Consider the following 27,807-nt stretch of genomic DNA (forward strand, 5'->3'; position numbering starts at 1 on the left):
ACTACAGCTCAGCCTTCTCCAAACTCCGTGGCCTTGGCCTCGGCTCCTCCCTCTGCGACTGGATCCTGAACCCTAACCCTAACCCTAACTTTCTAACCCACAGGCAACAACACCTCCTCCACGATCATCCTCAACACCGGTGCCCCACAAGGCTGTGTCCTCAGCACCCTACTTATACACCTATGACTGTGTGGCCAAATTCCCCTCCAACTCGATTTTAAAATTTGCTGATGTAGTCACCGTAGTCGGTCGGATTTTAAACAATGACAAGACAGAGTACAGGAATGAGATAGAGAATCTGGTGAACTGGTGCGACGACAATAATCTCTCTCTCAATGTCAACAAAATGAAAGAGATTGTCATCGACTTCAGGAGTGTAGTGGAGAACATGACCCTGTCTACATCAATGGGAACGAAGTAGAAAGGGTCGAGAGCCTCAAGTTTTTAGGTGTCCAGATCACCAACAGCCTGTCCTGGTTCCCCCATGCCGACACTACAGTTAAGAAAGCCCACCAACAACTCTACTTTGTCAGAAGACTAAGGAAATTTGGCATGTCAGCTGCCACCCTCACCAACTTCTACAGATGCACCTTAGAAAGCATTCTTTCTGGCTGTATCACAGCTTGGTATGGAGCCTGATCTGCCCAAGACCGCAGGAAACTACAAAATGTCGTGAATGTAGCCCAGTCCATCACGCAAACCATCCTCCCATCCATTGACTCTATCTATAATTCCCGCTGCCTCAGAAAGGCAGCCAGCGTAATTAAGGACTCCACGCACCCCAGACATACTCTCTTCCACCTTCTTCCATCAGGAAAAAGATACCAAAGTTTGAGGTCACGTGCCAACCGACTCAAGAACAGCTTCTTCCCTACTGCCATCAGACTTTTGAATGGACCTACCTCGTATTAAGTTGATCTTTTCTCTGCACCTTGCTTTAACTGTAACATTATATTCTGCAGTCTCGCCTTCCTTCCATATGTACGGTATGCATTGTTTGTGCAGCATGCAAGAAACAATACTTTTCACTGTATACTAATACATGTGACAGTAATAAATCAAATCAAATCAAATCAAATACCCAAACCTGCGTACAAGCAGCTGGATTTTGTGGTCCTGAAACACAACTCAATGGAGGTGGACGGGAAGAATATTGGCCATCGAGTGGCACAGGCAGAAGTCATACCTCTGTTTTTGCAGAGTGCAGGAAAATACGTGGATCTGGAAGCACATCCATCCCTATCGTAAGATCCTAGGTCAGATCTTGCAGGATTTTCATGAGAGCGGGTGGGTTTCCGAAACCCTGCCGTGTCCCTGCCACCTGAGAAGAGATGGTAAAGACCATAAAGATGGCACAGAAGCCAGGAAACCCCTTGAAAGTTCAATTAAAGCATTTTTAGGGGTTGAAGAGTGACATTGGAGGCAAGTAAATATTGTGGGAGTTCTGTATGGAAGTGGGATGGAAGCAGGGGAAGGACACGTTGGCGAAGGGCCAAACTCTGGGCAGGCATCAATTTTGATGGCCTCTCTCTCTCTCATTTTTAAGTGCCAGCAACTGGAGCTCAAACCTACTGCCAGCAATTATAATGGATTGTCGGGACTCTTGGGGAAAAAATGACACAGGTCATTCAGCCAGCCAGCTTTTGGGTATCTCCCCTCAGCTGTTGCCCCAGGTCTGTTTATTGAGGTTTCAGACCCACCTTTGGTACAAAGTGGAGCCTTCCATCGGGAAAATCCCGTTTCAGGTAGCCTGGTGAGGGAGGTGGGATCCTGCCTCCAAGGTTAAAGCCCGCCTTTGTGAGGGCAAGTAAAGGTAAAATTGTACAATATATTCCACATCCTTAGCCTCCTGGTAGTGCTGGCTTGAAGAAATACTTGTGCGTATCTGTCAAGGTTAAGAGACCCAGGGGGAATTAAAATTTAAATGGCTATTCCATTTCATCCCCAAAAGTACTCATTGCAACAGCTGAAGTTTACCCCGATGGACTGAAGGTACAGTTATGTTGTCAGACTTTCCTCCCCAGTACGCTAATGACTCCGACTTGGATAAATATTGAAGCCAGGAGTCCAGCATGAGGGGGGCGGAAGTCCCACTCTGTTCGAGAACTTCCCACAAAAGGCCTCCATGGACTTTGAGCTCCTATGTCAAACAATTGGATTTTGCCATCTGCTATCAAACCAAAGACCAAAAATATCTATTTTTGCCATAGTCATAAAGAATATTCTATTGATCATTGCACTTCTCTCCAAATACAAGAAACTAGCTTGCATCGTGTGTCTGGGAACAATTTTGATGGAAACCTAAGTAAAGAGTCAAACTAAATAACCCATCCAACTTACACAAAATTGAATTCACAGTTGTGTTTCTGACCCACATGCATGATATAGAAATAACTCTCGAGAGATAGGAATACACGACAAATTCCTGACTTCAGATGGGATCTGTATCCAATAAAACATTTTACAAGACTGTAAACACTTGCAGATTTTCAAGGAGAACTTTCAGTGGGAGATCTTTTAAAATCCCTCAATTTGATGGATGAATAATTGGAATTCTTCCACAAGTAAAATCATGAAGATTCGAATTGTGTTTTCTTTTGTTTTTGAATGATCGATAGATACTTAAGTTTTTAAACTATCAAATATGAATACTGTAGGGTTTCGGAAACAACACAGAAAATGGGTGCTTATTACTGAAAGCTGAACCTTTGCCTAAGATCCAGATCTGAACCTTATTTTTCTCCAATATTTACCTTAAACATTTTCTGCCATTTCTAACTATTTTTCCTTCAAAGTGAATGACAATAATTCTTATTTTTCGATGGAGTTTAGAAGAAGCGCTTCACCTAATGCAACCTAACTAAATGTAGCCAAGATAAAGACGAGGAGCTTTAAGGAACTGACCAAAAGGGGCTTTATATCTTGGAGGACATCATGGTTACATAAGTGATTGAGTAGCAATTAATCCTCTGCCTGATAGACAAAATGTCAAAGAATAATTTCACATAACATAACCAGGGCTAATATCTGACTTCGCAACTTTAGTGAACGTTGGTTTCCCCAAGCTGAGACTCATTTTCCTTCATGCTATTTATTGATTATCTTTTTATGTTTACACATTTATAGCATAAATTTAGCTGCCATGCAGAAGCATTTCTTTACTGTATGTTATTGATGTGTCCAAAGAATATTGGCCTGTATGAGAAATGGCATTCTTAAATTGTATGGGATCACGTCTAAATGTCATATAAATCATTTGAAGATTGCATCACTGACATTTTTAAAATCTTGCAGGTGAAATTCAATTTTAGCATTGGCATAAAATGGCCAATAGCCCAACATACAGCTTGCCCAATATTCCTTTGCAGTGAAATTACCAGAGAGGACAATGCGTGCTGTGTCTAGCACACTACGGGCGCAATGTACCGCCGCGATCTAACGGGATCTCGCAAGATGTTGAGATCAGGATCCCTGCCAAAACAGGTGGGATCCAGACTCACATAGTGAAGTGTGCAGTTAAGTTCACTGAGCTATGTAGACCGTTTTGGATGCTATTGGGGGGGATGACCTACCGGAGGAAGGCCCCAGCGGCCAGGTCTCTGGCACTGAGTCTGGCTCTGGGGCTCTGAAGGGAAGGGGGGAGAATAGAAAAGCAATAGTGATAGGAGATTCAATGGTTAGGAGAATAGATAGGAGATTCTGTGGTCGCGAGCGAGAGTCCCGGAAGATATGTTGCCTCCCGGGTGCCAGGGCCAGGGATATCTCGGATCATGTCTTCAGGATACTTAAGGGGGAGGGTGAGCAGCCAGAAGTCATGGTGCACATTGGTACCACCAACGTAGGTATGAAAAGGGGTGTGGATGTAATAAATGAGTTTAGGGAGTTAGGCTGGAAGTTAAAAGCCAGGGCAGACAGAGTTGTCATCTCTGGTTTGTTGCTGGTGCCACGTGATAGCGAGGCTAGGAATAGGACAAGAGAGCACGTGGGGTGGGATTCTGCCGTAATTGGTGGGTCAGACATCTCCGGCGGAACGGAGTGGCATGAACCACTCCGGCGATGGGCCACCCCAAAGGTGCGGAATCCTCCGCACCTTCAGGGGCTAAGCCTGCCCCAGAGTGGTTTGTGCCCCGCCGGCCAGTGGGAAAGGGGCTTGGCGCCACGCCAACCGGCGCTGAAGGGCCTCCGGCATCCAGCGCATGCGCGGAGCACCAGCGTGTGCTGGCGTCATCCCCACGCATGCGCAGAGGGCTTCATTTCCACACCGGCAATGGTAGACTGCTACAGCCGCCGGTGCGGAACAATAGAGTGCCCCCACGGCACAGGCCCGCCGGCGGATCGGTGGGCTCTGATCGCGGGCCAGGCCACCGTAGGGGCTCCACCCGGGGCCATATCCCCCCCAAGAACCCCGGAGGCTGCCCGCGCCGCCAGGTCCCGCCAGTAAGGGACCTACTCCAATTTACGCCGGCGGGACTGGCAAAAAACGGGCGGGACTTCAGCCCATTGCGGGCCGGAGAATGCGGGCAGCCCTGGGGCCCATTGAGGCGTGTCATTCTCCAAGGCGGGCGGCGCGATTCACGGCGGGCCGATTTTTGGGGGGCCGGAGAATTTGGAGGACAGCGGGGGCGGGATTCACGCCGACCCCCGGCGATTCTCCGACCCAGCGGGGGGTCGGAGAATCCCGCCCCAGGTACTTGGATAATTGGAGTACAAGCGGGACAGGTTGCATCCAACCAGAGGGGCACCAATATCCTGGGAGGGAGGTCTTCTAGTACTCTTCGGGAGGGTTTAAACTAATTTGGCAGGGGAATGGGAACCGGATTTGTATTCCAGCAACTAAGGTAGCCGATGTTCAGGACGTCAATGCGTGTAGTGAGGTAGTGGGGAAGGTAACACTGACAAAGGAGAGCACTTGCAGGCACGGAGCTAGGTTGAAGTGTGTATACTTCAACGCAAGAAGCATCAGGAATAAGGTGGGTGAACCTAAGGCATGGATCGGTACTTGAAACTACGATGTGGTAGCCATCACGGAAATGTGGATAGAAGAGGGGCAGAAATGGTTGTTGGAGGTTCCTGGTTATAGATGTTTCAATAAGATTAGGGATGGTGGTGGAGAAAGCTGCAGAAAGGCAGTTCGAGGAGGATCTGCCTACTGAGGTAGTATGGGTTGATGTCAGAAATGGGAAAGGAGCAGTCACCTTGTTGGGAGTTTTCTATAGGCCCCCCAATGGCAGCAGAGATGTGGAGGAACAGATTGGGAAACAAATTTTGGAAAGGTGCAGAAGTCACAGGGTAGTAGTCATGGGTGACTTCAACTTCCCAAATATTGAGTAGAAACTCTTTAGATCAAATAGTTTGGATGGGGTGGTTTTTGTGCAGTGTGTCCAGGAAGCTTTTCTAACACAGTATGTAAATTGTCCGACCAGAGGGGAGGCCATATGACAAGAGAGGCTGAATGTCTTGTTAAGAGGAAGAAGGATACTTATGTAAGACTGAGGAAACAAGGTTCAGACAGGGCGCTGGAGGGATACAAGATAGCCAGGCGGAAACTGAAGAAAGGGATTAGGAGACCTAAGAGCGGGCATGAAAATTCTTTGGCGGGTAGGATCAAGGAAAACCCCAAGGCCTTTTACACATATGTGAGAAATATAAGAATGACTAGAGCGAGGGTAGGTCCGATCAAGGACAGTATCGGGAGTTGAGTATTGAGTCTGAAGAGACAGGAGAGGTCTTGAACGAATACTTTTCTTCAGTATTTACGAATGAGAGGGGCCATATTGTTGGTGAGGACAGTGTGAAACAGACTGATAAGCTTGAGGATATACTTGTTAGGAAGGAAGATGTGTTGGGCATTTTGAAAAACTTGAGGATAGACAAGTCTGACGGGATATATCCAAGGATTCTATGGGAAGCAAGTGATGAAATTGCAGAGCCGTTGGCAATGATCTTTTCATCCTCACTGTCAACAGGGGTGATACCAGGGAATTGGAGAGTGGCAAATGCCGTGCCCCTGTTCAAAAAAGGGAATAGAGATAACCCTGGGAATTACAGGCTAGTTAGTCTGACTTCGGTAGTTAGCAAAGTAATGGAAAGCGTACTGAGGGATAGGAGTTTTGAGCATCCCACCTCCGGACCTCCTCCCTCACTCGTTCCACCAGTGGGGACAGGTTGAGCATCCCCAATGAATCCCCAAATATTGGAAACTCTCCCCCACTAGCCTGAACGGCAACCCCTGCCGAGACTTCTCCAGTATCGTTCACCTGCAGGTAATTCTGCATGCATTTCCTCAGCCTCCACACACCACCTCGTCCGCGAGTAATCCAATTTCCAGCCTCCATTGTGCACTGGGATCATTTTAAATAGAATTGATACTAAGGAACTAAAGAGACCTTAGTGCACCAGACTAGTTGCAACTGAACTTAGGTCCCAGATGTGAAATGCCAGTGTTACACTTGACATTTGGGCAGCACGGTAGCACAGCTCCAGGCTCCTAGATTCCATTCCTGGCTTGGGCCACTGTCTGTGCGGAGTCTGCACGTTGTCCCCGTCTATGCGTGGGTTTCCTCTGGGTGCTCTGGTTTCCTCCCACAAACCCAAAGATGTGCAGGTTAGGTGGATTGGCCATGCTAAATCGCCCTTAATGTCCAAAAAGGTTAGATTAGGTTGGGTTACGGGGATAGGGTGAAGGTGTGGGTCTTAAGTTGGGTGCTCTTTCCAAGACCCAGTGCAGACTCAATGGCTAAATGGCCTCCTTCTGCACTGTAAATTCTATGATTCTATGAAAACAATTCCCAATGAAACCCATCCTAAAAAAGGTGAATGTGCACAGAAGGCAAGACGTAGCCTGAACCACAGTATCAGATCACAACTGTTCAGAACACCAGCTTACTTTTGGGAATTAAATCAGTTTCGACTAGCACTGCCAGCATTGAGATCTTGGCTCTTAACATCATGATCTATATGAAAGCTAGGTTCATTTTTCTGCTGTACGTATTTACAATGATGCAGTGCCATTGTCTCCTGGTGAAGCAGCAAAGATTGCAATTCCAAATGTGAAGTAGCATTGATTCATCCATTAATTCTTAACAACATGAGATTTGCTCATGTGAGTGCGTATTAGTTTGTCAAGTGTTTGGAAATAGCTACGCTAACATGGACAGAGTGAAAAATATACTTTTTTTTGCCTAATTAGCACAGCCCCCTTAACTTAGGCATGCACTGCATTCTATATTTACAAAGGGCATTGGAAAGGAGACATAGCTCACCCCTTCTGTGGCAACGAAGGCATTCAATATAGCGGAACCCAGATTTATGAACCTGTCTAATTCCACCAATAAGGAGTTAAACAAATGATTTAGTTTTCTCTTCAAATGATCAGCTCCAATCTTAAATTCACTGCCTGTTTGCAAAGACACTTTCTTGTCTTCACTTCTGCTGACTCTATTGCTTTCATGCCTTGAGTAATTCACTATAGCAGCTACAGTGCAGTGGCCAAGTTATAGCTTCTTATAATGTATTGAACCATGTGAAAAATGGAGATCTGTGGCGCCCAAATCTTGTTGTGGATGTTAGCCGTGAAACATTATTGTACTTCCTGCTCTGTAATAGCATCTGATACAAATAGAAAGTAGGTATTTAATTATTTCTTGTCACCTGAATTAGTTTAAAAGTAGCATTTCATTACATTGGTAATATATTCAATGCTTGTACATAATTTCAACAGAAACTACAGGGTTTTGTTGAAGACTTGTCTCTCTGAAAGAAATCTAAATAAGCAGATTAATACTGCGTATGAAACACAATGCAGATAATAATGGCGCAACATGAAGAATAAATATATATATTATGCTCAAAAAAACAAAGGCAAGAGCTGCACCAGGAAAGCCATATCTTAGAATGACGACAACACGAGAGAGAGGCTGCATTTTGGATTCAGTCCATTTTGTCTGCTGAGCCACTCCCACTCCCCCTCCTTTTCCCAGCTGCCCTGCAGATATTTCAGATGATGTTCCAATTCCCTACAGAAAGCCATGGCTGAATCTACGTCCATCACACTCTCAATCAGGGCATTCAAGTTCTCAATCCTTCGTTGCATAAAAACGTTTTTCCTCTGGTTCTTTTGCCAATCACCTTCAGTTGGTGTCCTCTGGATTTCGACACTTCTGCAAATGGGAACAGATTCTCCCTATTAACTGGGAGAAGTCTTATGATTTTGAGCACCTCTGTCAAATCATCTCTCAGCCTTCTCTATTCAAAGGAAAACAGCCAGAAGCAGATTTACATTTTGTGGTGCCTCGCCCTCACCTTCATTTCTGGGTGGCCCTCCCCCCCATGACGGCTGTTGACCCCGACGGCTGTCTCACCACCTCATGGCTTTCGCCCCAGCCCCAGCGCCTTGCGCCTCGCCTCACTGTTACTGGCTGGCCTGCCCACAGCACTGTGTCGAGAACTCTGTTGGCTGCGCTTTTTGCGCAGAAGGGAAATTCTCCGCCCCCCACGCCGGGTGGGAGAATAGTGGGAGGGCCTCCGACATTTTTCACGCCCTCCCGCTATTCTCCCCCCCCCCCCCCATGCCCGACCCGCGCCACGAATCGCCGCTCGCCGTTTTTTGCGGCGATTCTCCAAGGCCGATGGGCCAAGCTGCCGGGCCTTCACTCCCGTTTCAACACGGCAGCAAACACACCTGCCCGTTAGGGGCATCTGGGGGCCCGATTGGCACGGCAGTACCACGGCCGTGCCAAGGAGGGTATAGGCCCGCGATTGGTGCCGACCGATCGCGTGCACATGCGTCCGTAACGGACGCACTCTTTTCCCTCCGCCGGCCCGCAAGATCAAGCCGCCACGTCTTGCGGGGCGGCTGAGGGAAAAGACGCCAACTGCGCATGCGCGGGTTGCCGTTGTCCAACGTCAGCCGGCGTGACACTTGACGCGCGGCCTTGACGACTGTCGTCAAGGCCGCGCCGCCATGACGCACGGGGCCGCGCTCCTAGCCCCGCCCTGGGGGGGAGAATCGGCCCGGAAGTGGGCGTGAAGGCTGCTGTGGGTCACGGCCTGTCCCACGGCAGCCTTTACGATTCTCCGCATTTGCGGAGAATCTCGCCCTGGATTTTCTGCCTCTTCCTCGCTCCACCCACGCCTAGTCGCCTCTCGTTCCTTGCGCACGGACACCTCAACACTCAGACCAATCCGTTTTCCCTGTCTAAGGGGATTAGACCAATCAGAGCCTGATGTCGCTCTGCATTGCTTGCCAATAGGCTCAACTGAGTTATCACGAAATGCAGAGTAATGAGGCTCTGATTGGTGCCTACAGACAGCGGCTGACAGGGCCCCTATCCCACTTGGTAAGAGCCCAGTACATAGGCATGGTGTTTTTCATTGTAAATCCACCTGAGAACAGCCGCCGCTTCGTTCATCTGTCCAAATAAGAGAAGCCTTTAATTTCCCAAACATTTCCCATAAATCTTTTCTGCGCCATCTCTAATGTCTTCACATCCTTTTTTTTTTAATTTAGAGTACCCAATTAATTTTTTCCAATTAAGGGGCAATTTAGCGTGACCAATCCACCTAACCGGCACATCTTTGGGTTGTGGGGGCAAAACCCACGCAAGCACAAGGAGAATGTGCAAACTCCACATGGACAGTTACCCAGAGCCGGGTTCAAACCAGGGACCTCGGAGCCGTGAGGCAGCAGGGCGAACACACTGCATCGCCATGCGCCCTCTTCACAGCCTTCTGAAAGTGTGGTGCCAAGAATTGGGAACAGTACTTCAGTTGAGGTCAAACCAGGGTTTCATAAATATTCACCATAACTTCCTTGTTTTTTTAATCAATGTCTCTTTTTACAAAACCCACAATCCCATAAGCTTTATTCACAACTTTCTCAACCTGCCTTGCCAACGTCAATGATGTGTGCACACATACACCCTCAGGGTCCTCTGCTCCGCATCCCCTTTGTACAACCCACAATCCCATATGCCTTATTCAATACTTTCACAAACTGCCTTGCCAACATCAATGATGTGTGCACATACACCCCCAGGGTCCCCTGTTCCAGCACCTCCTTTAAGAATTGTACCCTTTATTTCATATTGCCTTTCCTCATTCTTCCTCCCACAATGTAACACTTCATACTTCGCTGCATTAAACTTTATCTGCCACATGTCCACCCATTGCACAAGGCGTTTGAAATCTATCTCTTCAGTTCACAATACTCCCAAGTTTTGTGTTATCAGCAAGTTATGAAATTGTGCCCCACATGCTAAGTCTAAGTCATTAATGTAGATCAAGAAGAGCAGTGGTCCTAATACTGAACTCCATGGAATCCAATTAAATACCTTGCTCCAGTCCAAAAAATACAATTGTTCATCAGTACTCTCTGTTTCCTGTCACTCATCCAACCACAATCCATGACACCACTGTCACTTTTATTACATGGAATTCAACTTGGCTAACAAGCCTGTTGTGTGGCACTTTATCAAGTGTTCTTTGGACAACCATGTACATCACAGCAACAGCATTACCCTTATTAACCCTCTTTGTCACCTCATCAAAAAACTCAATCAAGTTTGCTGAACACAATTTGCCCTTAATAAATCTGTGTTGGATTGGCAGAATTTTGTCCCAGATTATCATTTTGAACATGGGTCTAGCACAAAAAAATTCTCTAGGCCTCTAGCACAATTCCTGTCTCTTTAAGGATGATTGGAAGTTTATAGCCAGCACCTCCAATGTTTCCACCCTTTTTCCTTCAGTATCCTCAGATAAATCTGATCCAGTCTCATTGATCATCTGATCAAGTCTCATCTGATCAGTGGCATTTTAACTTTAAGTACATCCAGCCTTTCCAATATCTCCTCCTCATCAAGTTTTAGTCCGATCCAGTGTCTCAATTACCTCCTCTTTCACTATGACCTTGATAGCATTTTATTCCTTGGTAAAGAAGGTGCGGTGGTAATTTAATACTTAAACCATGCCCTCTGTCACCATGTAGAATCCATATGGCTGGAGGTAAGAAGTAACAAGAGGAAGAAGACACTGGTGGGAGTAGTCCGTAGGCCCCAAACAGTAACTATACTGTAGGTTGGAGAATAAATCAGGAGATAATAAAGGCATGTTAAAAAGATAGTACTTTAATCATGAGTGACTTTAATCTCCACGTTGATTGGGAAAATCAAATTGTCAGAGGTAGCTATGAGGAAGATCAATATGTTATGGATCCGACCTGGGATCAGGCTACTTTGGAATTAGTAATGTGTAATGAGGCAGATTTAATAAACAAGCTCAGAGTAAAAGATCCCCGAGGAAGCAGTGGCCATTATATGATAGAATTTAGCACTCACTTTGAGAGACCGAAACATGGGTCAGAAACAACTGTGCTACACTTGTATAAGGGTAATTATGAAGGAATGAGGGCGGCGTTGGCTGGAGTGGACTGGGGCAGGAGTTTAGCAGGAAAGACGGTTGATCGGCATTGGCAGACATTTCTGGAAATAGTTCATGACTCACAACATAAATATATCACAGTGAGGAAAGAAGATTCTAGGAAGGGGATAAATCAATCATGGTTAACCAAGGAAGTGAAGGATAGTATTAAATAATATGGCAAAGATTAGTGGTAAACCAGTGGATTGGGAAAATTTTAAAACCCAACAAAAGATGACCAAAAAATAATAGAGGGAGAAGATAAACTGTGTGAGTAAACTAGCAAATAATATAAAAATGGACAGAAAGGGCTTATTTAAATACATAAAAAGAAATAGAGGGGCCAAAGTGAACATACCCCTTAGAAAATGAGACTGGGGAAATAAAAGTGGGGAACCAGGAAATGGCAGAGGAGTTAAACAAATACTTTGCAACATTCTTCATGGTAGAAGACACAATAACATTTTAAAAATGCCAAATAATCAAGGGGCAGAGGCGGGTGGAAATCAATGCATTAACTATCACTCGGGAGAAAGTACAAGGGAAACAAATGGGGTGAAAGGACGATAAGTCCCTTGGACCAGATGGTCAGCATCCCAGGATATTAAAGGAAGTAGCTACAGATATAGTGGATGCATTGGTAATAATCTTCCAAGAATCCTTCAATTCTGGAAACATCCCAGAGGATTGGAAAACTGCCAATGTAACACTTTTATTCAAAAATGGAGAGAGACTATAAAACATCAAATCATAGAATCCTAGAATCCCTACAGTTCAGGAGGCAGCCATTTGGCCCATCAGGTCTGCACCGATCCTTCAAAAAATCACTCTGCCCATGTCCACTCACCCATCCACCCAGGCCTATCCCTATAACCTAACCCACACATCCCTGGACATGAATGGCACTTCAGCGTGGCCAATCCACCTAACCTGTATATCTTTGGACTGTGGGAAGAAACCGAAGTACCTGGAGGAAATCCACCTAGGCAAGGGGAGAATGTACAAATTCCACCCAGACAGTGACTCAAGGCCAGAATTGAGCCCTAGTCTCTGCTGTGAGGCAGCAATGCTAACCACTGTGCCACCCCTTATGTCATTGGAAAATGTTAGAGTCCGCTATAAAGGATGTAATAACAGAGCATTTGGAAATGCATAACACAATCAAGCAGTGTCAGCATAGATTCATGAATCTATTCTGACAAATTTATTAGAATTCTTTGAGGTGGGAATGAGCAGGATAGATGAAGGGGAACCAGTGGATGTAATATATGTGGATTTCAAAAAAGTGTTCAATAAGGTACCACACAATGGGTTATCTTATAAGATAAGAGTTCATGGTGTTAGGATATCATATTAGCATGAACAGAGGATTGGCTAATTGATAAAAGAGAGTTGGGATAAGAGGGGCATTTTCAGGATGGCAACTTATACCTAGTGGAGTGCCACAGGGATTCTTGCTGGGGTCACAATTATTAAAATACATATTAATGACTAGGACAAGGGAAATTAATGCACTGGTGCCAAAGTTATGAATGACACAAAAATAGATGGGGAGGCAAGTAATGAGGGTGACACAAAGAGCCTATGGAGAGATATAGATAGGTTGAGTTAGTGGGCAAAGAACCTGTAGGAAAATGTGAAGTTATGCGCTTTGGTGGAAGAATAAAGGAGCTGAATATTATTTAAATGGAGAAAGACTGCAGAAAACTGCAGCACAGCAGGATTTGGAAGTCCTCGTGCATAAATAACAAAATGCTAGCATGCAAATTCAGCCTGTAATTGGGAAGGCAAATAGAATGTTGGCCTTTATTTCAAGGGAATTGAGTGTAGAAATGGGAAGGTCTTGCTAAAAAAATACAAGGCACTAGTTAGACCACACCTGGAATACAGCGAACAGTTTTGGTCCCATTGTCTAAGAATAGATATACTGGCATTGGAGGCAGCCCAGAGAAGGGTCACTCGGTTGATCCCAGGTATGGAGGGATTTCTTTATGAGGAGAGTTTAAGTAGATTGGGTCTGTACTCATTGGCGTTTAGAACAATGAGAGGCAAACCTATTGAGACATATAGGATTGTCAGGGCGATTGACATGGCAGCTGCTGAGAGGATCTTTCCTCTTGTATTCTAGGACAAGAGGGCACAGTCTCAGAGTAAAGGATCACCCATTTAAGACAGTGATGAGGAGGAAATTCTTCTCCCAGACAGTCGTGAATTTGTGGAATTCTTTACCACAGAGGGCTGTAGAGGTTGGGTAGTTACGTATGTTCGAGGCTGAAATAGACTGATTTTTCATAAGTAAGGGAATCAAAGATTATGGGGGTAAGGCGTTTAAGTGGAGTTGAGAATTACATCAGATCAGCCATGATCTCATTGAATGACGGAGTGGACTCAATGGGCCAAGTGCCCTACTTCTGCTCTTATGCCTTATGATCTTATGGTCTATAGAAGACTCGTGGATTCTCTGATATGTGGTTGCCTGTCCATTCGCATCACTCGGTTGCTCTTATTTATTTGCCCTCTGAACCTTCTGTGACGATTTGGAGATCTGTTCTCCACAAGCTGAGACTAGGTCAATTGAACATTTAAAAACTGAGATTGAATTTCTTTTGTTCATTAAGGTGGCACGGTAGCACAGTGGGTAGGACTGTTGCTTCACAGTGCCATGGACCCAGGTTCGATTCCTGTGCGGAGTCTGCACGTTCTCCCTGTGTCTGCGTGGCTTTCCACCGGGAGCTCCAGCTTCCTCCCACAAAGTCCCAAAAGACGTGCTTGCTGGGTGAATTGGACTTTCCGAATTCTCCCTCCGTGTACCCGAGCAGGCGCCGGAATATGGCGACTCTGGGATTTTCACAGTAACTTCATTGCATTGCACCATAAGCCTACTTGTGACACTAATAAAGATTTAAAGATTTGAAAATTTTAATATTATGGGCTATGGAACCAAGTTAAGGTACAGACAAACCAAATCCAATTGAACGGTGGATGACGCTTAAGGGATAGAATGGGATACTGTTATTTCTATATTCTTAAATATGTTCTGCACTGTCCACACCTGAAACAGGTGTTAGACCCTTGCAAGAGGCCTAGAGCCAAATTGTCACGATGGTGACTCTGGGTCCATTTAAAGCTCAAGGGATTCCTGCCCCTCATTTCCAGCACCAGCAACTTTTGTTGGAATGGGATAAGCAAGCAGGCAACCTGGCTGTGTTCTTTGCTGGGATCGGTATCGCTCAGAGTTTTCATTAGGTTGAGCCAACTTCTCCATGCCACATGGTTCACGACCTTTCAGAGGAGCTGTGAACCATAGTCTGAATTCAGGAACTTTTCTTTTAACCACCAAACCAAAATCAATAGAAATTAAACATTAATTAACAGGCGAGTCGCAGTCAATTTAGATTGTAAATTAAGCATTACATAGCAGAGACAACAAAGATAGATCTCATAGGTTTATTAAGCAGCCTGCTCAGCACAGATGGCACCAATTTCAGCTACAAAGCCATCAATGACACTGAACCTCCCTTCAACGCGCCAGCCCTGACATGGCGCAGGGCTAAAGGGGCCGGCGCGGAAGAAAGGAGGCCCCTAGCCAGAGAGGCTGGCCCGCCGATCGGTGAGCCCCAATTCTGAACTCTGCGGAGAATCGCGTGCCGGCGCCGGGGCGCCGTGGTGCGATACGCGCCGGTCGTGGAGATTCTCCGGCCCAGCCCCGGGCTGAGAGAACCCCGCCCAATGTTTTGAGTAAAAGTATCAAAGCTCACTATTTCACAGTAGTTCCCCAGATCCTCCCAAACGCTATGCAATTGGGGGGACAGGCACACCGACAAGTCCCAGAACACCAGCATTACCAACCCTGAATCAGCAGTAAAGAGGAATGGTATACAGGCATTGAGTTTAGAAGTTGGGGAGTTATGTTGCAGTTGTACAGGACGTTGGTGAGGCCGCACCTGGAGTATTGTGTTCAGTTTTGGTCATCTTGCTTTAGGAAAGATGTTATTAAACTGGAGAGAGTGCAGAAGAGATTTATAAGGATATTGCCAGTACTCAACGGACTGAGTTATAGGCAGAGATTGAACAGGCTATGACTTTTTTCTTTGGAGCATAGAAGACTGAAGGGTGAACTTACAGAGGTGTGTAAGATCATGCGAGGCATGGGTAGGGTGAATGTAATCAAGTCTTTTTCCCAGGGTTGGGGAATCGAGAACTAGAGAGTATGGGGCTAAGTTACGAAGGGAAAAAATTAATGGGAACCTGAGGAGCAATGTTTTTACACAGAGGGTGGTACGTATGTGGAATGAACTGCCAGAGGAAGTGGTTGAGCCAGGGACATTGACAACATTTAAAAGGTATTTGGACAGATACATGGATAGGACAGGTTTAGAGGGATTTGGGCCAAATGGGGTTAGCTTAGATGGGCTTATTGGTTGGCATGGACTAGTTTGGGCTGAAGGGCCTGTCTCTGTGCCAGAAATTCTATGATTCTATAGGAGCCCAGGGATGACATGCCTGCAATTTTCACACCAAATTTCCTTCCCTATTTGGAGAGGCTCGCAGTCTGTTTTCCCTCCCTTCCAAGTACCAGCATCCAGCATGACCGAGATTGGGCATTGATTTTAAGCTGCACCCTGACACCATTGAACTGCAGTGTTAAGTTTTCAGACACCTATGAGTCTGTGTACATCACATTAGAAAGTGAGTTGCTACTTATGGCATTTTTTAGAAAAATGTATTCAGATTTATTTTAGTACACAAACCATATGTAACAAAAGTGACGGGAAATCAACATTTTCAACTTGAAAGAATTCACAACATATGCTGCTCACAACTTCCAGATTTATGCACTAACATTAAAAATGTATGTCACTTAAGATCTTCATTTAACTCACTAATCAACACAGACCTACATTCTAAAGTTGAGCTGTTAAATAATTAATGTGTTCCTGTGTAATTATATTTCAAAAGATTGTACACGTCAGCAAAAGGAATATATTAACTGATGACCTCTGAACTCAAGAAAGTCACTGCATGTTCATGTTGCAAAATGGGAAACTGAAGGCTAACAGCAGAAATCAAAACAAATTAAAAATCCACCTGTTTTATAAAATAAAATCTGATTATCATCGCCGCACCTTCAATTTAATCTTCATTAAATTATACTTTGATCTTAATTCAACTGCTTAATTACTTTGGTGCCTTCCTATTTTCACAGTTGGTGAACATAATATTTAGTTGCAAAACTGCTCAATTCTCAGACCTAATGCAGATGCTTGCAACGGCTCCCTTAGCTTTAACGCTGGCTGATACCAATTGACACTTATACTTGGGATCTTTTCACAGTCCTCGCACTGTCCAATTCTCAGATCGACAGATGTCCTTGGAATACATCCTTGGATGCAAAGTATGCATTTGGGAGGCTTCTCGAGTCCCTACGAGAGCATTGAGTCAGATCTAAACACATTGAAGTGTTTCGATCATAAAGCTCTTTGTCTTCTTCGCTCTTGCTTCCAAACAAAATCAGGTATAAAGATGGGGCACAAGAGCAACATTTCGAAAAGCTGACAACTGGTGGTCAAAAAAAAATCATTTACGTAGGTCCCCCGATGTAAGCTGAAAGTATCAGCTCCTCTGTGCAACACGATGAGAGTGATATTAGCATCAGGCAAACTGTTCTGATTCATGCCATTGAAATACTGGCAGTGTAAAGTCACCAATTACTAGGATAACATTCAAGCTTTTTTTTTTGTAAAACACTTTCCAGCAAAACCTGTCTTCCAAATACTTGCAATGAATCAAGTGATTGTACGTGAGTGATCTTGCTGTGCCCAACGGTAAACCCTGTGAACCCAAAGATTCAGTTTTATTCCTTACTGCCTGAACACTTCTAGCGTCTAACACACAGCCTCAGACATAGAAGATGCAACAGCTCTGTACATCATAGCATTGTACTTCACGTAGGCAGACACCTCTTCAAATCTCCACCAGCCAGAACATTTATTTGAAAACTGAAAATAATGGGGAAAACATTTATTTTTCTGCTGAAAACCCATCTGTAACGTGAAATGTTCTTAAAAACGGAATACAATGGCTGAATGTGTCCATAGCTCAAACAAGATTCTGCAAGTGCTCAAATTCATCAGTGAAAGGATTTGAAATTCAGAATTCTATGATTCAGGACATGCCAATATTCAGATACTTAATTAGTGTCTTGATGCAGATGGTGTAAGCCATTGGCTGCCCTCCTTATGAGGTCCCTGATTCTCCAGTATTTCAAATTACTTTTCCAGGAAATTTTGGCGTAAGTTTGCAATGGGAACAGCATGATTTACAGTGCATGTTGCAGATCACACCGGTCCAGGAAATTCTGTGCTAAAAAGTTGGTTGGCTATTGCCTAGTAGTTGTGCATTGAAAATATAAATTCCCTTCCTGACAGCGGCAAGGGAACAATGCTATCTTAAGCACTGCAATGGTTCAAGAAATAGATTGAACACATTCCTTAATGGGGAAACTAGTAACAGGCAATAAATGTAATGTTGCCAATGCCATATTCCTGGCATGAACAAACCAAAAAACAAATTTATACTCAAGCTTGTATTTTAAAGGTTATATGTATTCAAATATATTTTGAGTTTATACTTATGCTACTTAATACTGGGTCTGTTTTTTATGAGCTCAAAGACCTTGGTCAGGTAAAATTAACATTATGAGACTGATCTGGTGAAAACAGGCTATGAGATATGCGTTTACAGATGACTGAACTGCAAGAAATGTATATGCAGTGTCAGCCAGCAAGTTTGGGCAGACATAATTGCTCTAATAAGGGCGTAAGTTCAAGGAGCGTATAGAAGAAAATATTGTAAAATTTTAATTTAATCACAGATTAATGCTTGTTTTGTCAGGTTTGGATGCTGATGGCATTTACAGAGTAAGCGGCAATCTGGCTACAATACAGAAATTACGATTTGTAGTGGACCATGGTAAGTAGTGCCTAATGCATATGTGCAACTTTATTCTCATCAGCCTGTCTAAATGGAAATGGGAAGACTTGCTTCTTTGACATTTCTCTAGCTGCAGAGAGTGTGTTGAATGTAATCATTATAAATGGTTTCAAAACTGTTTCAAACTTCAAAATTATCTTTTATTACCATCTGAGAATATATACTTCATTCTAACAAAGTGCTGTGTGCTAATTGAATCTTTATAGCTGTCCATTTCCTAATGCAGATTCCGCACAATTGCGTATTCAGACCCTTGTTTGAACAGAGTGATCTCCTGAATATTCAGTGTTTGTTTTTCAAATCTTGCAGTTGCTCTCATTCAAATGTCATGAGCATGCATCCACAATGTACTTGGATGTTTGAAAAATGTTTCAGGCTAAAAACTTGGATCAAATGTCAAAAAACCGAATAGCCAGGTTTTGTTCAGCTGATCATTCCCAAATGGAATGCATCTGGATCAGTACAATATCATCTTTTTTATTTTGTTGCTCTGTCTGCATGAAGCCATGTTTGGAGAATTTGATTCATACGGTATGGATTTGTCCTTCTGCCATGTTTATAAAGATGTATCGTGCCAGGTAAATGACACTTCAATTCAGGTAAACAAAGCAACACAGAAAAAGATTACTTGTCATCTCAAGAAAAGCCAACTAAAACCATTCAGTTTAAAGAACTGATTTGCACGAGTTCATCACTTACTCCTACTTGTTTATCTTACACAGCCATTTAGCGTGTGGTATCATTTGGATCAAATGAAAGTTGTCTGTACCTCACTAAGTTGCGTCATAAGCAATTGTAGAGTACAATATAGGAGAAGCGCATTGGGTGACTATGGAGAATCTTTGAAAAAAATCACCCAACTATTTTCACCCCATTGCTTTTTCCCTTGCTATGCAAATTTTTTCCATTCAAGTGTTTATCCAATTCTCTGATGAAAGTGACTCTTGAATCCGATTCTATTACCTTTTCCTTTAGCACATTCCAGTTCATAGAAACTCACTGCTTAGACATGAATTTACAAATGTCACCTGTTTCTTTTTGCCAGATGTTTTAGTGAAAAAGAATAAGGCGGTAAAATCTACTACTTTTTACTAAAATTGGTAAAGAAATTTCATTTGCACCGAGGTACCCTTTCTACGTGGCCATTAAGGGCCATTTTAAATTGGTGAACAAAATTTATTTCACAAATTGTGTGGAGTATAAATACTTGTCACTAAAGGGTATTTAAACAGAACATGTGACATGTTACTCCGTAGCAATCAATTACCCAGTTCTTTTTATCTTTCCCAACAGAGGGATATTTGAAGTTCTAACTAATAGAACATAGAACATAGAACATAGAACAGTACAGCACAGAACAGGCCCTTCGGCCCTCAATGTTGTGCCGAGCCATGATCACCCTACTCAAACCCACGTATCCACCCTATACCCGTAACCCAACAACCCCCCCCCCCCTTAACCTTACTTTTATTAGGACACTACGGGCAATTTAGCATGGCCAATCCACCTAACCCGCACATCTTTGGACTGTGGGAGGAAACCGGAGCACCCGGAGGAAACCCACGCACACAGGGGGAGGACGTGCAGACTCCACACAGACAGTGACCCAGCCGGGAATCGAACCTGGGACCCTGGAGCTGTGAAGCATTTATGCTAACCACCATGCTACCCTGCTGCCCATTATTGCTGCACACTAAGATCAATAAGAAAATTAAAGAGTATAATGCGATACATTACGGACATAGGAACAGAGAACTTCGGAGCAGAATAGGCCATTTAACTCTTCAAGCCTGCTCCACCATTCAATAAGATCATGGCTAATCCTGGTGTGGTCTCTCCTGCACTTTCCTGTCCACTCCCTATTACCCATGAATCTCTTGTCAATTAAAAATCCAACTCAGCCTTGAATAGATTCATTGATCCAGCTTCCACTCCAGATGTGGTCTCACCAATTCCCTGTACAGCTGCAGTAAAACATCCCTACTTTTATATTCCGTCACCTACATACTAAGTTCCTGTGATTTATGTAGGACACCCAGATCGTTCTGTACCACTGACCTGGTCTTATTGCTACCCCCCTCCTTACTGTCGAAGGATGCATCTTGATTGAGCACAGTGCCTCCTCAAATAGCGGTGCACAAGTCATCAAGTTGTTTAATTTGGAAACTAAATATCATATTCAATCACTTCATGATTGACAAAATTGTACATATAGTGTGCTGCATCTTAAAATTCATCTGGCATGTTCAGGATTCAGGTAAACTGTTTGCACACTGGCAGCACCCAAGTGGGAAATGGTTTCAATTTGGAATTGTTCATGTGAGTCATGCATTTTCAATCCTGCATGTGGTGTTTGGAAATTTAGTTACACTTGATGGTTTGAGTTATAAGGAGAGGCTTGATAGACTGGACATTTTTCCCTGCAGCATAAGAGGCTTAGAGGTGATCTTATGGAGGTCTATAAAATAATGAGGGCCATAGATAAAGTAGATAGTCAACATCTTTTCCCAAAGGCAGGGGAGTCTAAAACTAGAGATTTATGGTGAGAGGGAAGAGATACAAAAGGGTCCAGAGGGTTAATTCTTTCACAAAGAGGGCAGTCAGTGTCTGGAACGAGCTGCCAGAGACAGTAGTAGAGGAGGCTACAATTTTGTATTTTAAAAAGCATTTAGACAGTTATATGGCAAAGCTGGATATGGAGGGATATGGGCCAAATGCGAGCAATTAGGACTAGATTTGTGGTAAAACCTGGGCGGCATGGACAAGTTGGGTCGAAGGGCCTGTTTCCATGCTGTAAACTCTATGACTGTTGTATAGTTTTCAAAGCACAGAAATAGACCATTCAACCCAACCAGTACATTCCAATATTTATGCTGCACACGAGCCTCCTCTCACTCTCAATTTAACAAAGCATTCCCATGTATTCTACAGGACACAATGCAGCACACTATGTGTATAATTTGATCAATTATGAAGTGATTGAATATATTTAGTTTCCCAATTAAACAACTTGATGACTTGTGCACCGCTATCTGAGGAGGCACTGTGCTCAATCAAGATGCATCCATCGACAGTACACAGGGAGGAAGCAATAAGACCAGCTCAATAGATATATCATTATATTCTCCAGAGATCACACTGACTATCATACACCATGGAATCATAAACCATGGAACCATAACGATAGGGCGGCATGGTGGCACAGTGGTCAGCACTGCTGCCTCACAGCACCAAGGAACCAGGTGACTGTGTGGCGTTTTCACTTTCTCCCCGTGTGTGCGTGGGTTTCCTACAGGTGCTCCGGTTTCCTGCCATAGTCCAAAGATGTGCAGGTTAGGTGGACGGACTGTGCTAAATTGCCCCTTCGTGTCCAAAGATGTGCAGGCGGGGTTACAGAGATAGGGCGTGAGGTGGCCTTTCAGAGGGTCTGCGCAGACCCAAAGGGCCGAATGGCCTCCTTCTGCACTGTAGGAATTCTACATTTCTACGGTTTCCAGCTCAAGAGGGGACTGGGTCTTTGTTGGAATTCAGAATTAAACTGCATCGTGTTCTCCACGTCTTTCATTCTACTTCTTTTTTTTAAATCTTTTTTTTCATAAATTTAGAGTACCCAATTCATTTTTTCTAATTAAGGGGCAATTTAGCGTGTTCAATCCACCTACCTTGCATATCTTTGGGTTGTGGGGGCAAAACCCACGCAAACATGGGGAGAATGTGCAAACTCCACACGGACAGTGATCCAGAGCCGGGATCGAACCTGGGACCTCGGCGCCATGAGACTGCAGTGCTACCATTGCGCCACCAAGCTGCCCCTTTAACTCTCCTTTTGCCTTAGAAGGTGAAGAGGTCTTTACGGTCTGGAGAAAGCACAGCAGAAATTATACTCCATTAGGGCACTTTGTCATCAGTTCAAAGTTCAAGAAGTTGAGATTATTTGTAAAATTTTGTTTAAAGGATATATTATCACAAGTTTAAATAATGAAGGGATTAGATTCTACAAAGTTACATTGGTTATTTGAGATGGACAGTCATCAGAAAATACCCCTGTCGATGGGGTTTCCCATTGAAGCCATCCCACGCCGACGGGAAACCCATGGATGGGGGTGCACTGCCGGCAGAAACAGAGAATCCCAACGGAGGATTCTGTCCCAAATCGCCTTTAAATTTTCAGTTGGTAATTATGTTTTAGCTTCCTGATCTGAATTCATGTGGTACAAGCATTACGTCCTTTTTGCTGTAACCTACTCCATTGCCGTTTCATTTTTGATCTCTCTGTCTTTCAGCTCATGCTCAATATAGTTTTCACATTGTGTGTTCTAAAAGCATCTAGCCTTTGCTTTTGTGTTTTCCCTTGGGCCCGAACATTCCCACTGTGCAGAAATGACATGATGTGGACCTTTAATTCAGAACTAAATTTGAATAGAGCATTGAGAAAGAACTTGTGTTCCCGACGATCCTTTCACATCCTCAGGATGCCCCACTTCATTGCCAATTAATCTCCTTTGAAGTGTAGGCACTGTTGTTATGCAAGCAAATGCATCAGATAATTTACACGCAGCAAGGTTCCACAAACAACAAGTCTGATAAATGACCAGTTCACATATTTCAGTAGTTTAGGTTGAGGGATAAATATTGTTAGGAAGCCAATTTTTTTTTTTTTACATCCACTTCAGTAGGTAATTGGGACCTGCGTTTTATGTCTCATTTAAGAGACAACGCTCAACATTCTCTGTTTTTCATGTAATTCAAGGGATGTGAACGTCACTGGCAGGCCAGCATTTATTGCCCATCCCTAATTGTCCTTGGGAAGTTGATGGTGAGCCGCCTCCTTGAAGTGCTGCGGTCCATGTGTCGTAGGAGCACATACAATGCTGTTTGGAAGTGAGTTCCAGGATTTTGACCCAGTCACAGAGACGGAATAGTTCCATGTCAGGATGGTGTAAGGCTCACTGCAGCTGGTGATGTTCCCATGCATCTGCTGCCTTTGTCCTACTGGGTGGTAGAGGTCATGGTTTTGAAAAGTCTTGTCAAAGCGACATTGGTGAATACCCAATACTGAATGAAGGTCTGCTTAGATTATGTAGTCCTCTCCTACGTTCAAGCTTAAATTTATAGCCTTGTGACTTATGGAATTTAGTCTGGAGGCAAGTTGTGGTGGAGGAAAAGAGAGGGGTCTGCAGGAACTGTTGTGAGATAGGAAAACTGGAGATTAATTTCACCAAATGTCTTTCAGAATTTAAATGGCTGCTTTCATTTTTGTGCTCTGCAAGGTTACCACCCACTCAGGCCTGACAGCCTGGAAGTCTGCTTCACAGGGCCAAAGCTTAAGAGAGAGTGGGGCGGGTAGGGAAGTGGGCATGAGAGAGTGCAGAGGGGCTGCAGATCATAGGAGGGAGGATCCAGTGGTGGGCCAGGGTTCTGGATTGCACTCAGGGGTCAAACACTGTTAAAATGTTTTAACAAACACTGTTAAAATGAAGGCATGCACCCTCATTAAAATATTTAAATGACCAACCTACCTCCCATGGACCAGTTTCTTGACCTCTCCTCACTGACATAAGAATTGGGTGGTTTTGTGGTGATATTGGTTCGTGTTCCAGATTGCTCTGCATTTTGACCTCTGACATGACTCTGGCCATGGGAGTTAAGTTTCAACCCAAAGTGAGAGTGCGAGTTGACATGTAAGCCAGTGTATAATTAAGTAATGCAACTTCACTCAGATCCAGCATATTATGTTTACTTACATTTCCATTTTCCCCTGCTTTATACTTCAACTTCAAGCTCGATTTGCATGAATACATGACATAGAAATATCCAACAATCGTAAAATCCCTAGTGCAGAAGGAGGCCATTGGGCCCAACGAGTCTGCACCTTCCCTCCAAAAGAGCACCCTACATGAGTCCACTCCCCCGACCACACCAGCCTATCAGTGTAACCTAACCTGCATCTTTAGTCACTAAAGGGCAATTTAGCATGGCCAATCAACCTAACTTTCATGTCTTGTACTGTGGGAAGAAACCAGAGTACCCAGAGGAAATGCATGCTGAAACGGGGAGAATGTGCAAACTCCACACAGTCATCCAAGACCAGAATTGAACCCGGGTCCCTGACGCTGTGAGGAAGCAGTGCTAACCTCTGTGCCACACTACCACCCATAGATGGGGCGGTATGTTTTCCGTGGCTAAATATCTGGAGATATTCTAATAACAATAAGATATACGCAAGTAGATGTATATCAGGGATCAGAAAATCCAATAGTGCAAGACACTTTAGTTCCTGCTGTTTCCTGCGGTAAATTTATGTTCTGGTTTCTTTGCAATGTCAAGCATAACTACAATTGTAGATAGATGTCTAAATGGATTCCACTTACCGATAGCGATGTCTCAAATGTCACAAGGACTCGGAGTTTATGACCTTCCCCGTGTCACTGTATACAAAGAGGTAATCTCATCAAAGACTACCTTTTTGTTTAACTGCTATATAATATTTGCCAGATATCCTGCTTCTCTCAGACCACTCCAAGGACCAAGGGGCACTGCTATCTACCTAAATGTTTCTGCGTGTTTCCTTTCTGACAGACCCACATTAAAAGCTTAGATACATACGAGAACGTTGCACCTTTTATTGGTCTCACTTTCAAACTGTGTTTATAGGAAGCTTGACATGACAGCCTCCAGGCCACACTACAAATCTCATTGTTTGCTAAACCAATCAGTAGGTAATATTTCATCAGAAAAGGAAATGGTCTTAAATTGTCTCTCTAAGCGACTGTTTCCAACCAGACTACCTAATTAACCTGTGACAGGCAAGTCAATTTTTAAAATATATATATATAACATATATACTGGAATCATTATGTACTTTTAAAATGTTTACTTGGAATGCTAATTTATTTCTTGATGTGCAGCATAGTACATCAATTATTTCATCATTTGTTTCTGCAGCCCATGTACAGAAACGCTTTAGCATGTAGAATTGTGGTACTGAACTACCCTATAATTGCAGTGTTCAAGGGTGTATGACATTAAAAAAAACATTTAAGCTGACTTATTAGGAATCGGGCAGCTGGGTAAAATAAAGAAGGGGGTTATTATTAAGGTTAATCTATATATTTTTCTCTCTTACACTAATATCTTAATGACTGCCTGAGTTACATTAGCAGCACAGCATCCACACAAGAGAAGAACTTTATTCTGCGCACGTGAACAGAATAGTGGAGTGCACGTATAATCAAAAATTGGTGTTGGTGAGAGAGAATTGCACTGCGTGAAAATGTAACAATGAACTTCAATGGATTTACTAAAGAATAAATGATACCTCAGAGTATGGTTCAGGCCTGCTCATCTCCTTCTGCAACATTGGTGAGAAATGGGTAGACCTCCAAGAAAATAAGAGAGATCTTGTTATATTGAGGCCCCAAGAATTTAAGGGGGTGCCTGTGGTGAATTGTAAGTTGCAGAATTTCTATCCAACCCTTACCAAGCAAATAGCAAGATGAGGTTGGGGTCAGGCCTGGGCATTGCCTAACCTGGGACTTCTTGGTTCTAATTGCAGAAAGTGATATCATAGAATTGGCCTAATTATTCTGATCAACTCATTGTTCATTATCACTTGGTAATCTTGTACTGATTATGCTTCAATCATTGCTTCTCTGGTATGTACAATATCACACGTCCTTGTTATCTGTGCTCACTACAACAGCTACTGTTAGCAACAAAACAGGCCCCAAACTGAATTAAACCACTTCTGTACCCATATGTGGTTATCTCGCTCTGATTCCAGCCATGAAGCCAGATTCTAACCCATTATCTGCCATCATGTGTAGACCTCTACTATGATATACAAAATGGTGATGCATGCATTTATAAATGCATTTAGTGCCTCTAATCATGTATATAACCATTTTGACAAAGAAACAAGATGCAACAAACCTGATATAATCATAGAATTTACAGTGCAAAAGGAGGCCATTCGGCCCATCGAGTTTGCACCGGCCCTTGGAAAGAGCACCCCACTTAAGCCCACACTTTCAATTTATCCCCGCAACTCAGTAACCGCACCTAACCCTTTTGGACACTTAGGGTAAATTAGCATGGCCAATCCACCTAACCTGCACATCTTTGGACTGTGGGAGGAAACCGGAGCACCCGGAGGAAACCCACGCAGACACTGGGCGAATGTGCAGACTCTGCACAGCCAGTGACGCAAGCTGGGAATCGAACCTGGGACCCTGGAGCTGTGATGTAACAGTGCTACCACTGTGCTACCGTGCTGCCCCAAAATCAGAATTGTGATTTTCATGCCCCGTCATAACTTAGTTGTTAGCACAATTGCTCCGGCATCCAAAGATTTCAGGTTTCAACCCATAATGTAGTTGGAGTTCAATACTTAGCTGGGCGTTTGAGTTCAGAAGTGAAGGTTTTTATTTCTCAAGGTGTTGTTCTTTGGGTGCGATTTTAAACTGAAGTATTGCTTGCTTGTTCAGGTGGGCATTCATATGTTACAAAAACAGAAAAAAAATGGACAATCTCAGCAGGTCCGACAGCATCTGTGGAGAGAGAAGGGAGCTAACGTTTCACGTCTGGATGACTATTTGTCCAGTATTTTCTGGTTTTGTTTCAGATTCCAGCATCCGTAGTAATTTGCTTTTATATTTCCATGTTACATCTCACTATTCAAATAGTATGGAGCTCTCCTATAGTTCTGATGAACATTCTTCAACCATTACCACCAAAATAAATTCAACAACTGATTTTTCCTTTGAGCACATTTTGTGTCAGGTTGCTGGTACATAATGGCTGCCACACTTGCCTACATAACAACAGCCACTGTACTTTAACATTAATAGTGTGAAGTGCGTTCAGTCAATTCTGCATGGCTTACGTATCGTATACTAGGGCGGGATTTACCGACCACACCGCAGCGTAATTATTGGCGCGGGAGGCGGCCCGTCTGCAGGATCGACCAGACCCGCTGTTGTTAACGGGATTTCCCGTCATTGCCGGGAAAAACGCGCGCCGCCATGCGATCAGAATTTCCCGCTGGTGTAAACAGCCGGCAAATCCCACTCATAATGAGGGTAACATTATTCACAAATGAGTTTTGCAGGATAAATTCAAATCACTCTGAATTCCAATTTATTTTCAATCCCAACCCTACATTGCCTTTAACTGTTTCTTCACGATACCACTAGAATTCTCAAAAAAATAAATCATGTTGCGAGAAATGAGAAGGGCAACTATTTCACTTATTCATGTTAGTTTGTTTTTAGATCATATCTGCAGTCCAAAAAATCTAAAGTTGAAAGACTGCAAAAAGGCTGAAAACATGCAGAGGTTGTACCCATGCCTGCTTCCGGACCGGGTCACACATTGCTGACATTTAGATTTGCTTTA

General features: G+C 43.8%; 1 protein-coding gene across 3 annotated transcripts in view; it reads left to right on the forward strand.

Annotated features, from left to right (window-relative positions):
- The window catches only part of LOC119962096 (rho GTPase-activating protein 15-like), a 992,501-nt gene that overhangs the window by 751,353 nt on the left and 213,341 nt on the right, over positions 1-27,807 (forward strand). For all 3 annotated transcript variants that reach the window (XM_038789949.1, XM_038789950.1, XM_038789951.1), the window contains one exon: positions 18,313-18,390. In XM_038789949.1, coding sequence (XP_038645877.1) covers positions 18,313-18,390 — 78 coding nt within the window. The remainder of the gene's footprint in view (positions 1-18,312; positions 18,391-27,807) is intronic.

Source organism: Scyliorhinus canicula, chromosome 2 (genome assembly GCF_902713615.1).
Source record: "Scyliorhinus canicula chromosome 2, sScyCan1.1, whole genome shotgun sequence".
Taxonomy (NCBI): Eukaryota; Metazoa; Chordata; class Chondrichthyes; order Carcharhiniformes; family Scyliorhinidae; genus Scyliorhinus; species Scyliorhinus canicula.